The following is a 13,604-nucleotide window of genomic DNA, read 5'->3' as shown; positions in this document are numbered from 1 at the left end:
AATGTTTACCCAAAGAGGCTCAGCAGGTTTATTAGAATATTGAAGCAGCAGGGTCATACTGGCTTTTCTTTAATGCTTTTTTCCTTCTGCTTTGAAACATGTAAATCTGTTTAAAGTAATAGAAAGAAAATTGGTATTTGGACCAGTTGATAAATGAAATCACTGCATATTTTAAATGGATATCTTGCAGTAAAAGATTTGGGTCATCACATCTACACAGCCAAAGCAATTCTAGCTTACAATTTTGAAAATAGACATGATTTTATAAACCTTTTTCAAAACCCCCTCAAGAAATGAGTTCAGACCTAAGAATCACTGATTATGAAGTTATAAAACAGATAACTCTACAGACTGTGTCTACTCGTGCTGGGGAAAAAATATGGGATTGTTTGGAGTTCACACGCAAACAATACTATTTTGTCTTAAATAGCTGTATAAGAAAAGTAAAAGTCATTCTTCTGGCTGAAATATATCTGGATAACTGCCTCAGCTTTATTTACTTTTCATATTCAAATCTACTAAACCTGTCAGACGTTTGCAGAGTTAATGTTGATAGCAGGTTATAACACTTCCCATTTCTTTTTTATAATCCTGAGCGTGTACACGTTATACATCCCACTAGGAAATGAACACTCTAGTTAATATCACAGGGACAGTTGTTGGAGGAAGAAACCAAACAATAATAAAAAAAAGATTTTAATTATATCTCTTAATTGGACCTTATTGACTCTTTATGTTGGTAAATAAATATGTTGACAATAAAAATAATGAGAGAAACACTATTCTGTTGCTCTGGTATAATGTGCTTTACAGATTCTGCAATATATGTATTTGTAAGTTCTGGAAGCTTAATTACCTTCACATAAATATGAAGCTTTATTTGATTGGCTACATTATGTATAGAATCATTGAAATGCATCCATGACATTTTCCAAGGGTGCAATCATGCTCTATTAAGTACTTATTTATTCATTTGAGGGTATCAAGGTTTCTTCCAGTTTGGAGTTAAACATTGATAGTATTCACTTTCCCTAGGACATGCCTCTTGCCTATCTAGTTGCTTCCTATATGGAGGTTTAACTATCAGGAGTTTAACAAATCGAAAAAGTTCTTTCCTTATCTATGCACTTGATTGTGACAGGTAACCATGAAAAGATGGCCTTGTCACAGTCACCCTCTCAGATTCTCCCAGAATGATCTGATTTTCCAATGCATGAAGATGCTGATTGATGAGTTTCATTGTTTTGAAGACATTTAATCACATATGCCCAGTGTAATAAAGATAGATTCTGCATTCCTAGACTGCTTCACTTATTTGTATTTTCCATGTATTCTTTCCTGTTCAGTTTCTCTGTCCTTCACATGCTGAAAACAATCTTGCCCAAAAAGCACATTCTTAAAAGTCATTCACTCATGGGTGCCAAATTGAAAGAGGAAGGACATTCTGCTGATTGAAAGTAAAAAAAATAAATAAATAAATAAATAATAATAATAATAAAAGCATGGAGTTCAGAGTATAATCTTTTAGTCTGGAAATATTTTAAAGCATGATTGGAATTGCACAATGAAAGCTCAATTGAAAAATGGAGACATTACAGGATCAAGATGACTTGTAGGGATAGAGAGCTACAAATATTTTGTGTAGGGCAGGATTTCTGGTGACAATCATTACCAGTTTTTGTAACTGACAATAAATTGAATATGACACAAACAATTACCTCGTGTATAATATTTTCAAATTGGATAAATACATGTCTTTTCCATGAGAGTTCATTTTAAATAAAGAAAACAGTACCTTATAAAAAACTAACTTTTAAATATGAAAGTGAAAAAGTGTTACATTCATTCTCTTTTGTTTGCTTTTGTTCTACTTTGTAATATATTGCTTCAAAGCCTAGACATTGGAAATGACCTGCTTTTGTTTAAATCTAGGTTCTGACATTATACTAGCTATGTGAACATAAACAGGTTACTTTTCTGTGCCTCAATGCCTGCATCTGCAAAATGGGAATAATAATATCTCTCATATAGAACAGTACATAGCATGTCATAGTATGCAAATATTTTTATTACTAAGTATTTTTGTATAAGAATCAAATATTATTTAAAAATAGTGAATTATTCGCATGTCTCTGTTTTCCAATTTTGGAACTATAGGTAGCTTTTAATCAATTTTCATCATCAAACAATTCTTTTTATTTAGTATATTTAAGTTTAATTTATTCTATACTCACCTATATGGAACTGTGTCAGATTCAATGCATGAAGAAAGTTAGAAACCTCTTCTTGACGTTTCAGAATTACAATATTTCACATAAAGTAGCAAATATAAGATAAATATTTTTACAAAACTGATACGATTCTGGAATTTTATGTATCTGATTTTAATGTCACAACTGTGCCTTATGGAAACTAATCTATAGCCCAGAACTTGCTAAACTTATTCTTATTTGGCAGACTAAAAATCTTTTAGAGGCATACTCATAATATAGCACAGGTACTCCAAAAGCAGAAACAAAGAAATGAGTGCATAAATATTTTACTTCTGAATTAAACACTTTTATCTTCTGGGAATCAGGAAAGTAAAATGAGATAAATTTTAAATGAGAATAAAAATTCCATATTTTTAAATTAACAATGATGTAGATTTGAATCTAATCAGGTTAGAGGTAAAAGGGTCCATTTGAACAGAGACACCTGAACAGACTATAATTTGTGCTAAATAGTCATGAATGAACTATAAATTACATTCTCACATGTAATTTAATTATGTTAGGTATCAAAAAATAAGTATTTACAAATGAGTCAAAAATTTAATGTTTTCATTTAGCTGGATTCAAAAGCATTTGAAATTCTTTTTTGATCCCTCAGCATGACTTGATGTCATATTTTTCATTAAGTAATTCTAATGTCATCAGCTTGCCTTATGTGGCTTTGAATTATATGACCTGTATAAAATAAGAGAAAGGCTGATGGGAAATTAATCCATGGAGTGAAAAACAAAGAGGTTTTGAACATCACTCCTAATATTGTGGGGAGTGCTTACAAATTACCACACTTTCTGGTGTAAAAATTACCAAGATTTTATGATCAGTCATGCATCTGCTTATATCAATAGTCAGAAAAATTACCTTTAAATTTGAGTAATTGACTTCTTTCCTGGTCAAGTATGCATTACATACTTCCTGCTGCTTCCAATAACTATCTGTGGAGTTTAAAGTGAATATAGGCTTTTCTCAGAGCAAAACAAAGCACAACAAAACTGTTGGAGAACTATCAATTCATTCATCTCATGTGACATACAGTAGCTCTTTCTAATCTATGCTCTAGTCTGCTAAGTTATGACCATGAGAAACACTTGGTCTGTATTAAAAACACTTCACACTTAAAATCCATCTGAGGAAGTGACAAACTTCTTTTCATTTGGATATCAATATCTTAAATTCTTCATATATTAACAAAACCAATGAATTGTAAGTCAATAATACTAATAATTTAGGCTCAAGTTAACAAAATTAAGAATTTTTGTCTGCTTATCTTATTCATAGAACTTTATCACTTTCAAAACTTCTATTTCTTTACTTTGTTTATAGTAGCAACTATTATAGTAGCAATAGTGCCCGTTAAACTTGTTGGTCCTTACACCTTTTGAGAATTATGGATTACAGAATATATACCAAGAATAATGCACACATATAAATACACACAAAAGTTGACATGCATTTAAGCTGATATATGAAGATTTTAAAATTCAGTGACTATATATTAATATAGACTGAGGTAGAGTTTTCTCTTATTTACTTTCCTGGGGAAGTGGCATGATACAATGCAAGTTAAAAGGATCCAATTTCAGACTTCAAGAATCTGATAATCTAGGTAAGGCAATATTTTTAAGAATGTGTGAAAATATGCAACTTTAGAACACCACAGGCATAAACCAGTAGATACTATTTTTAAGCAGAAAGTCATCTTAGTATTTATGAATCAACAATTCACAATGTTGAGTGCTTTAATAAATTGATCTCATTGATTCTTCACAAGAGCCCATGAGATAGGTTTTTATACCTCCATTTTAAACCAGGAAACTAAGACTCAAACAAATTAACTTATACAAAATCACATAGCCAAGCCACTTTAACAAATCCATGCTTTAACCATCTCATGGCACTCCTTCATGATTCATGCTGTCTTTACTACAGGACACTTGAAGAGGAATATTCAAAGACTCTTGAAAAAATTCCTTTAATATTTCTTAAAGTAAACAATATAAAATCATCATAAAACATACTCTAATTTGAAGGAAAAAATTATCCGAATAAATACACCTCACACTGTAAGCCAGGATTTGTTACTTTGCTTGTTAAGTATCCAGAGACCATATAGGAAACAATTATATTATTGATTCAGAATATTTTTAAATTGAACTGAATATTATAAAATTGTACAAAAATTATGATTTCATACCATAAAAATGTCCCTGGATTGCTGTAACATAGCTAATTTCCTTGGAACTAACTTGCTGATGTTGTTTTCCTTCCCTTATTTCCCCCTCTTGTATGACAAATGGCTTTTTCTATGCATTAGGCATTGTTAACAAATTTTCCTAATAGAGGATGAAAAATTGATACTAGTTTTAAATTCTCAATTCAAGTTTCTATTGTGTTAATTGATTTATTGTTTACATTTTGTTAAATTATTATATCAAAATGAGAAATATTTATGTTTGTAATGGTAAGTCTAAAGTATAAGGACACAAAAATATTTATACAGTAAGATCTCAACTTTAAAAAAAATAAGTAGAAAAAGATTTAATGAAAAATACAAAAATGCTTCTACTGGTTAGTTCCAAAGATGATTTTTGGCTTTGGTTTCGGTTTTGTTTCTGAGTTTTATATATTATTGTCTATCCTTTCTGCCTGTCTTCAATAAGAATATATTTTATAATAAAAAAAATTAACAGACATCATCATTTAAATTTAAAATTTTTCAGTTAAATATTAGGCTTTATATGCGGAAATATTTTTAAGAGTAAAAAGAATAATCATCTTTGATCAGGTTTCCCCAATGCATCCAATAAAGGAAAGAATTAATAGTTGATAAATTTAAAACAAAAATAAACAGACTAAAACTTGTTCTGTTTTTTGTTGTTGTTGTTGTTACCACCATATGCTAACAAATCTAAACACTGTCAGTGATAAAATATCCCTAAAATCTAAATGTAAACAACATCTGCACATACCCCTTCCCATCCCAACCCCTAATCACACTGCCTCTGATGTAGTTTAGGCTATGGTCATTTCTCTTTTATTAAAACAACACAAAATTGGATTTAGGTATCAGTAGCAAGAAGAATAATCTGACAAACATAACCTTTAAGCTAATACGAATTTTTCACTTAAGCCATTTTTTATACATTTTACAGGGACTGAAGAGGAGGATGAGGGAGATGACCTTTTGCTTCACTCTGTGGATGAGTTCTGGTGGTTTCCTCACATGTGGAGCCATATGCAGCCCCACCTCTTCCACAATGAGTCATCCTTAGTTGAGCAGATGATTCTCAACAAGGAATTTGCACTGGTGAGTACCTTTTATTGAAGTATTTTTCAAACTATGAATTGTGATATATTAGTGGGTTGTAAAATCAGCTTATTGGGTTTAATCCAATAGAAATAGAATAGAACAGAAAATACCTGAGTGTGTCACAAGTGTTAGGGCTTCCCCGGTGGTGCTAGTGATAAAGAACCCACCAGCCAATGCAGGAGACACGAGAGATGTGGGTTTGATCCCTGGGTCGGGAAGATCCCCTGAAGGAGGGCATGGCAACCCCAGTATTCTTGTCTGGAGAATTCCATGGACAGAGGAGCCTGGCAGGCTACAGTCCATGGGGTTTCAAAGAGTCGGATACAACTGAAGTAATTTATGCCACCATAAATATTGTGTACGTACTGCTTTGTATTATTTTGTTCCAGGAATGTGTGAGTACGTGTATATGTACTGGGTCATGATGTGCTATAAAATGTATTCAAAAAGTTGGTCATTGTCAGAAAGCTACCATCTCCAGCTTTATGAAAGTATTATACCATGATTAGAGAAAATAGTACTTTCTCCAGTGTATTCTTTGTTCTTGTTCAGTTGCTAATTCGTGTCCAACTCTTTGTGACCCCATGGACTGCAGCACACCAGGCTTCCCTGTCCTTCACCATCTCCCAGAGTTTGCTCAAACTCATGTTAATTGAGTCAGTGATGCCATCCATGGGATTCTCCGGGCAAGAATACTGGAGTAGGTAGTCATTCCCCCTCCAGGGGATCTTTCCAACCCAGGCATTGAACCTGCATCTCTTGCATCTTCTGCATTGGCAGGTAGGTTCTTCACCATTGTACCACCTAAGTCAGATTTTCATTGTATTCCTAGTACATAATAACTGCCCCCTCAAAACGTATTTGCTGCAAAGGTGAATAAATTAGTTCAGTTCAGTTCAGTTGCTCAGTCATGTCTGACCCTCTGCAACCCCATGGACTACAGAACGCCAGGACTCCCTGTCCATCACCAACTCCCGGAGTTTACCCAAACTCATGTCCATTGAGTCAATGATGCCATCCAACCATCTCATCCTCTGTCATCCCCTTCTCCTCCCACCTTCAATCTTTCCCAGCATCAGGGTCTTTTCAAATGAATCAGCTCTTCGCATCAGGTGGCCAAAGCATTGGAGTTTCAGCTTCAGCATCAGTCCTTCCAATGAACACCCAGGACTGATCTCCTTTTAGGATGGACTGGTTGGATCTCCTTGCAGTCCAAGGGACTCTCAAGAGTCTTCTCCAACACCACAGTTCAAAAACATCAATTCTTCAGCACTCAGTTTTCTTTATAGTCCAACACTCACATCCATACATGACTACTGGAAAAACCATGGCCTTGACTACATGGACCTTTTTTGATAAAGTAATGTCTCTACTTTTTAATATGCTGTATAAGTTGGTCATAACTTTTCTTCCAAGGAGCAAGCGTCTTTTAATTTCATGGCTGCAATCACCATCTGCAGTGATTTTGGAGCCCAAAAAGATAAAGTCTGCCACTCTTTCCCCATCTATTTGCCATGAAGTGATGGGACCAGGTGCCATGATCTTAGTTTTCTGAATGTTGAGCTTTAAGCCAACTTTTTCACTCTCTTCTTTCACTTTCATCAAGAGGTTCTTTAGTTCTTCACTTTCTGCCATAAGGGTGGTGTCATCTGCATGTCTGAGGCTATTGATATTTCTCCTGGCAATCTTGGTTCCAGCTTGTGCTTCTTCCAGCCCAGCGTTCCTCATGATGTACTCTGCATGTAAGTTAAATAAGCAGGGTGACAATATACAGCCTTGACGTACTCCTTTTCCTATTTGGGACCAGTCTGTTGTTCCATGTCCAGTTCTAACTGTTGCTTTCTGACCTGCATAGTTTCTCAAGAGGCAGGTCAGGTGATCTGATATTCCCATCACTTTCAGAATTTTCCGCAGTTTATTGTGATCCACATAGTCAGAGGCTATGGCATAGTCAATAAAGCAGAAATAGATGTTTTTCTGGAACTCTCTTGCTTTTTCAATGAATAAATAGATAAACTGAGTCCCTAGAACAATGACTCTGGACCAGTGATTCTCAAACCAAGCATGTATCTTTTTCACTTAGAAGACTTTTTAAAACACATATGCTGGACCAAATCCTGGGGTTTCTGGTTCAGCAGATTGTCAAACAGGCCTGGGAATTTGCATTTCTGACAAATTTACAGAGGATCCCCTTACTCCTGGAACTGTGCTTTGAGAACCATTGCTCTGGACTAGGAGTTGGGCTACTGGGGCTAATGGGCCAAATTTGGCCTGTTACTTGCTTTATATTGTTCTTGAGCTAAGATAATTTTGTTTGAGTTTTTTGAATTTATGTTTTAAAATGAAAAAAGAGACAATAATATTCTGCTTCATAAAAATTACATACAATTCATGTTTCAATGTCCATAAACAAAGTGTTATTGGAATATCATCACACTCTTCTCTTTATGCTTTGTCTGCAGCTGCTTCTTCATTGCAATGGGAGAGTTGGGTAGCTGCAGAAGAGATTATATGTCCCACAAAGTCCACCTCAAATAATTACTATCTGGACCTTTACTGAGAAAGTTTGCCCACCCAAGTGCTAGACAGGAAGTAAATCATCTATCCTTGTAACAGTCTACTGAAAGAAATCTTTTCCCCAGCAAAACACTCAGAGGCATATTGTCACATCTCACACAGTGTGGCAGATGGTCACAAGGGGTGTGTGAATCCCCCAAAGGCCCTGGACCCCAGTTAAAACCGCCATCTTAAGGTTTTTTATTTAAAATAAACAGTTTATTTGCACAGTGTAATTGCTGATAGATTTCATTTTTTAAAAGTCAAATTGGGAGGCACAGACCCAAGGCCTTATAAGTACTCTAATATTTTATAATAATTATGCCTAATTATTATGTTAATGGATCACCCTTCCTTCCATCTCTAAATCCCAAGACTTCTGTCAGATTTGCACGTAGGATCCTCACTAAGTGTGGGAGCCTAAAAATCAGTTAAGATCATGGACTCAAGCCTGTGTTTGAATCCTGACCTTCCATCAATGGCTGCTTGAACCTAAACAAGAATTACTTAGCCTCTGTGCCTCAGTTTCCCCATCTGTAAAAATGAGAATGATCATGACAACCACCTCATAGGACCACTTCAAGGATCTGGAAAACGTACTTCAAGAGCATACAATCAGCATTCAGTAGTTATTAATCAATTATGATCTTTCTAAATCCAGACAATTATGTGCTTATATCTTACTCTTAAAAAAAAAACCAAATATTGTTCAAAATATAGATTTATAAAAGTTTGATCCTCACTTACTTTGGGGGAATGTCTAAAAAATTTTGTGCTGCTTTGTAACATTGGAAAATTAAGTAAATATTCCTTTTTCAAAAAATAAACTTATCTTGAGTAAGCATGCTGAATTTTCTCAGAGCAGTTACCTTGAAAATAAACTGTATTTATCATTTGGCTTGAACCTCCCCCCACCTCATTCTCTCTCTGAAGCTTTGCTTTTTAGGCATGTAGATTATATTTCATAATGGTTGATTTCACCTGTTTGTGTAAAATTTTTTAAAGTCATGCTGAGAGCACTGGGAAAGACTCAGATGTAATTGCTTTGTAATGAAATGTTGAAAGCTATTTAGAGTCCATTCAGCACACATATTTGTTTAGTCAGTGAGGTTAGAAACTAGACTGAAGCTTATAAATATACTTTGTAAGAAAAAAATTTTATTGTATTTTGCATAATCAAAATATAATAACTAAAGTGAAGTCTGTTAAATACACATACTGAAATGACATTGTTCTTTTCCTCTGATGTTGAGCTCAATAAAACTAATCAGGATTCTTCAAGGGGTGACATTAGAACCCCAGTTTTAACTGTAAATATAGGATGACAATATGTGTGTTGTCCAGAGAGTCAGGAAGCATATTTCTTTCTTATTGAATTATTATCTTTCTATATCCAGATGACACTTCAAAACCCTCAGCAGTATCAAGATGGGATAGGATAGTGAAAAGCATTGTATTGACAGGCTAAATTTTATCCCTGACTGTTAGTAACATGTCCTAAAAAACTGGCACCTCATTTAATGTCTTCATGCCTCGGTTTCCTCCCCTGAAATGGTAATGATTCCCTTTTTCACTCTCTAAACTACAGAGCTTTTAGATAATTAATTTATATCAATTCATCTGCCAACCAAAAGCACAGGACCAGATAATCCACTGATCAATTCCAATTCTAAAATTCTGTGATCGTTGACGATATCGGTCTACAAATTTGGAATGAACATCTTGAAATACTCATTTAGCTAAATCAAAGCAATTATGGAAAGGGACTTTCAAACTAAAAGACCAATTTATATTGAAAAACATCCAAAGTGTTTAAATCTCTTTTTTATTCCATCCTGACATTACTCCCTATTCCTTGGTTTGACCTTGGCTGGCAGAGGTGTGCAGTGCTTTTATCAGTGAAGAGCACAGCTGTTCTCACAACATTTACAAAAGTGATTCACATAACATATTAATAGCTTCATATTGGTATTTAAAAAGTTGTTAAACAATCAAACAAAATGGTTTCATTTGTAGAATTTCTCTGAATTGTTTCTGGATAGAGTTTATTTCCTGTTGTAATATGTCTAAAAATCATGAGAAAACCATATTGCAAGACTGTTTCTTTACTATTTCATTGTGTAAGAAGAACAATTATTACTGTAAAGCATCATCATTTCTTAATTCACACACACTTAAGTCTGCAGTGTGAATGTGTGTGTGGGCAATGACTTGTATGCCTATGTTGAATCCATGAGCACATGTGTGCGTAGTGTGTGTTTGTGTGTGCATATATATATATATATATATATGCATGTTTAATCCATGAACATATATGCCATGTGAATGCCATGTGAATGTGTACATGCATGTGTTTGTTTTTATAGAAGGTGTTAGTCTACTGATAGCACAGGCAACCCAAATATAGTCATTGTAAGATATGAGTAAGGCAGTAGGGTGGGAGAAATAATTTTGATTCTTTTTTTTTTTCTTTTTACTAAATCATACGTTTTGCTGTCAGCAGATAGAAGTACAGATAGAAATAACACTTCGAAGATGGCAGCAAAAAATTGAGACTAAAGAAAACAAGAATATTCAGCTAATATTAAACTGCTTGATGAAAAATTACCAAGAAATCATTCCTGAATTAACCCACATCTCCTTTTCAAAGGAGAGAGAGAATACCTGTAGCATAATCCTGAATTATTTATTTCATTCCACAATAGATTTGTGGGGGAAAAGTAAGAAATGGTGGTTTGTTGTTGGAAGTTTTGTATATATATATTCATTAAAATTTCCAAATGAGAGGAGCTTTTTAATTCACTGACAGTAATAAACCGAAAATATCCTGAAGGGAAAAAAGAACACTTCTCCTCTTCAGTGGTGACTTTTCAAAAACGTTGTTTTCTTTTTGACATTTTATCAAACAGTCAGAAACCTTATTCATAACTAAATAAGTAAAAGATTCTAGTAAATAAAGGCACAGGTCTTTGAATCTGCTTTTAAAACACTACATGTATTTCTGAACTCTATATAACTTGGTTTCATAAGACACAATATTCCTGATATGAAAAATTCTGACATTAAAATAGTTCTCATAAAAAACCTAAGTTCATCAAAGAGCAAATGTGAACAATTACTAAGTGTTGCGGTGACCTGCACATAAAATCAGCTATGTAGAAATTTCAATTAAAAATAAAAGGTATGTGATAGTGGAATGAATGGCACAATGAAATAAAACAGAGACAGCGCTGCCTTTCATTAGCTGCTAAACCTGTGTGTTTACTAAATGATGCAGTATATAGCCTTATGCTAAGTCACTTCAGTCCTGACTCTGCAACGCTATGGACTGTAGCCCACCAGGCTTCTCTGTCCTTGGGATTCTCCAGGCGAGCATAATGGAGTGGGATGCCATGCCCTCTTCCAGGGGGTCTTCCTGACTCAGGGATCGACCCAGAGTCTCCTAGGTCTCCTGCATTGGAAGGCAGGTTCTTTACCGCTAGCGCCACCTGGGAAGCCCCACGGCTGTACTTGGATAATTACAACCAATAGCGTATTTCAAAAGTAGGAAATGTAGAGAAGGTAATAATATCTAATCAAAAGTAAAACTGTGAACAAACATCGGTTTTTGTTTTGTGGTTGTTGTTTAGTTACTAAGCCATGCCTGACCCTTTTGCGATCCCCCATGGACTGCCGCATGCCAGGGTGCTCAGTCCATGGGCTTTTCCAGGCAAGAATACTGCAGTGGGTTGCCTTTTCTTCTCCAGGGGATCTTTCTGACCCAGGGGTCAACCCTGCATCTCCTGCACTGGCAGGAAGGTTCTTTCCATTGAGCCACCAAGGAAGCCCTGATGAAAGTTTACTATGGAGCAAATAGTATATTTTGTAGGTTTAGTGATGTATAAGGCAGTCTGTATACCCAGCAGAGTAGACGCATGATTTAGATGAACTATAAAGAAGCAAAGCATCTAGGCATAGAAAAATTTGAAGTATTTTCAGCGATTGCATGAGTTCTTGAGGGATCCTGCAAAATACATACCCATGTGGTACAAATATCCAAGTGAAATACTTCTAATTACTGATGTAATGGGGTGTATTTGTTATCTTTGGCTTCATAACAAATTAGCCAACAACTTAACAACTTAAAACAATGCACACTGATACCAAACAGTTTGTGTGGCTCAGAAAGTTGAATATGACTTAACAAGATCTTACAGTTCAGGATCTCTCAAGAGATTTCAACCAAAGTGGCAGCTGGGGCAGCAGTCATTTTGAAGCTCAACTAGAAGGTGGACCGGCTTTAAATCTCACTCACATGGTTGCCGGTAAGACTTAGGGCCTCATGGACTTTTAGGCTGTGGACCTGAGTATCTCAGCTGCTGCCTGGTTCCACACTCGGTTCCTCGCCATAAGGGCTCCTCTAGAGGGAACTCACAACAAGCAGGTTGTATGCTTATTTGGGTTCTGTGAATTGCCATAAGAATTGTAGGATCAGCTTATCAATGTCTGCACAGTGGCTAGCTGGAATTTCAATAAGGGTAGCGTCAAAGCATGGGTCATTTTGGGAAATACTGTAATCTTAACAATATTAACTCTTCTAACAGGCTGTTTTTCCATTTACTTAAGTGGTCTTTAATTTCTTTCAACAATATTTTATATTTTCAGGGCATATGTTTTGCACTTCTTTTATTAAAAATATTTCTACTTTTTGTATTCTTTTTAATGCTATTGTAAATGGACTTTTTATTAATTTCATTTCACATTGTTCATTTTTATGTGTAGAAGTACAATTGTTTTTTGTATATGGATCTTGTAACCTTCAAATTTTCTGCACTCACTTATTAGTTCAAGAGGTTTTTAAAATGGATTCCTCTGGATAGTCTATATGCAAGCTCGTGTCATATGAAAGTAAAGATAGTTTTACTTCTTCTCTAATCTGAATACAGCTTATTTTATTGTCTAATTTCCCTGACTAGAACTTGCAATGTAATGTTGAATAGAAATGGTAAAAGCAGATATCCTTGTCTTATTCCTGATTTAGAGGAAAAATCCAGTCCTTCACCATTAATCATGATGCTAGTTGTGGACTTTTGAAGATACCCATTATCAAACTGAAGTGTCTAATCTATTCCTACTCAATTGAGTATTTTGATCATAAAAGGCTGTTGGATTTGTTACATTTTTTTTTTATGTCTAAAAAAATTGATTCAATTGATTGTGGGTTTTTTTTTCCTTTTTTATTGTGATTATATATTACATTAATAGATTTTTAGATTTTAAACCAGCTTCACATGCTTGTGATAAACCTCAGTTGGCCACAGTGCGTGCTTGACATGTGTTGTTGAATTTAACTGCTCAATATTTTGTTGAAGATTTTGCATCTATATTCTTAAGGGTATTCTTCAGTAGCTTTCCTTTATTAAGAAACCTTTGTCTGGTTTTGGTGTTAAGGCAATACCCATACATTTTGATGCACTTAACAGTGTGCC

At 34.7% G+C, this 13,604-nt stretch overlaps 1 protein-coding gene across 2 annotated transcripts in view; it reads left to right on the top strand.

The window, feature by feature from the left end:
• The window catches only part of LOC122422205 (bifunctional heparan sulfate N-deacetylase/N-sulfotransferase 4), a 286,857-nt gene that overhangs the window by 141,692 nt on the left and 131,561 nt on the right, over positions 1-13,604 (top strand). For both annotated transcript variants that reach the window (XM_043438525.1, XM_043438526.1), the window contains one exon: positions 5,423-5,577. In XM_043438525.1, coding sequence (XP_043294460.1) covers positions 5,423-5,577 — 155 coding nt within the window. The remainder of the gene's footprint in view (positions 1-5,422; positions 5,578-13,604) is intronic.

This window comes from Cervus canadensis, chromosome 19 (genome assembly GCF_019320065.1).
Source record: "Cervus canadensis isolate Bull #8, Minnesota chromosome 19, ASM1932006v1, whole genome shotgun sequence".
NCBI classification, from domain to species: domain Eukaryota; kingdom Metazoa; phylum Chordata; class Mammalia; order Artiodactyla; family Cervidae; genus Cervus; species Cervus canadensis.
Note: the sequence above shows the minus strand (reverse complement) of the source record. Positions and strands in the feature narration are given on the sequence as shown.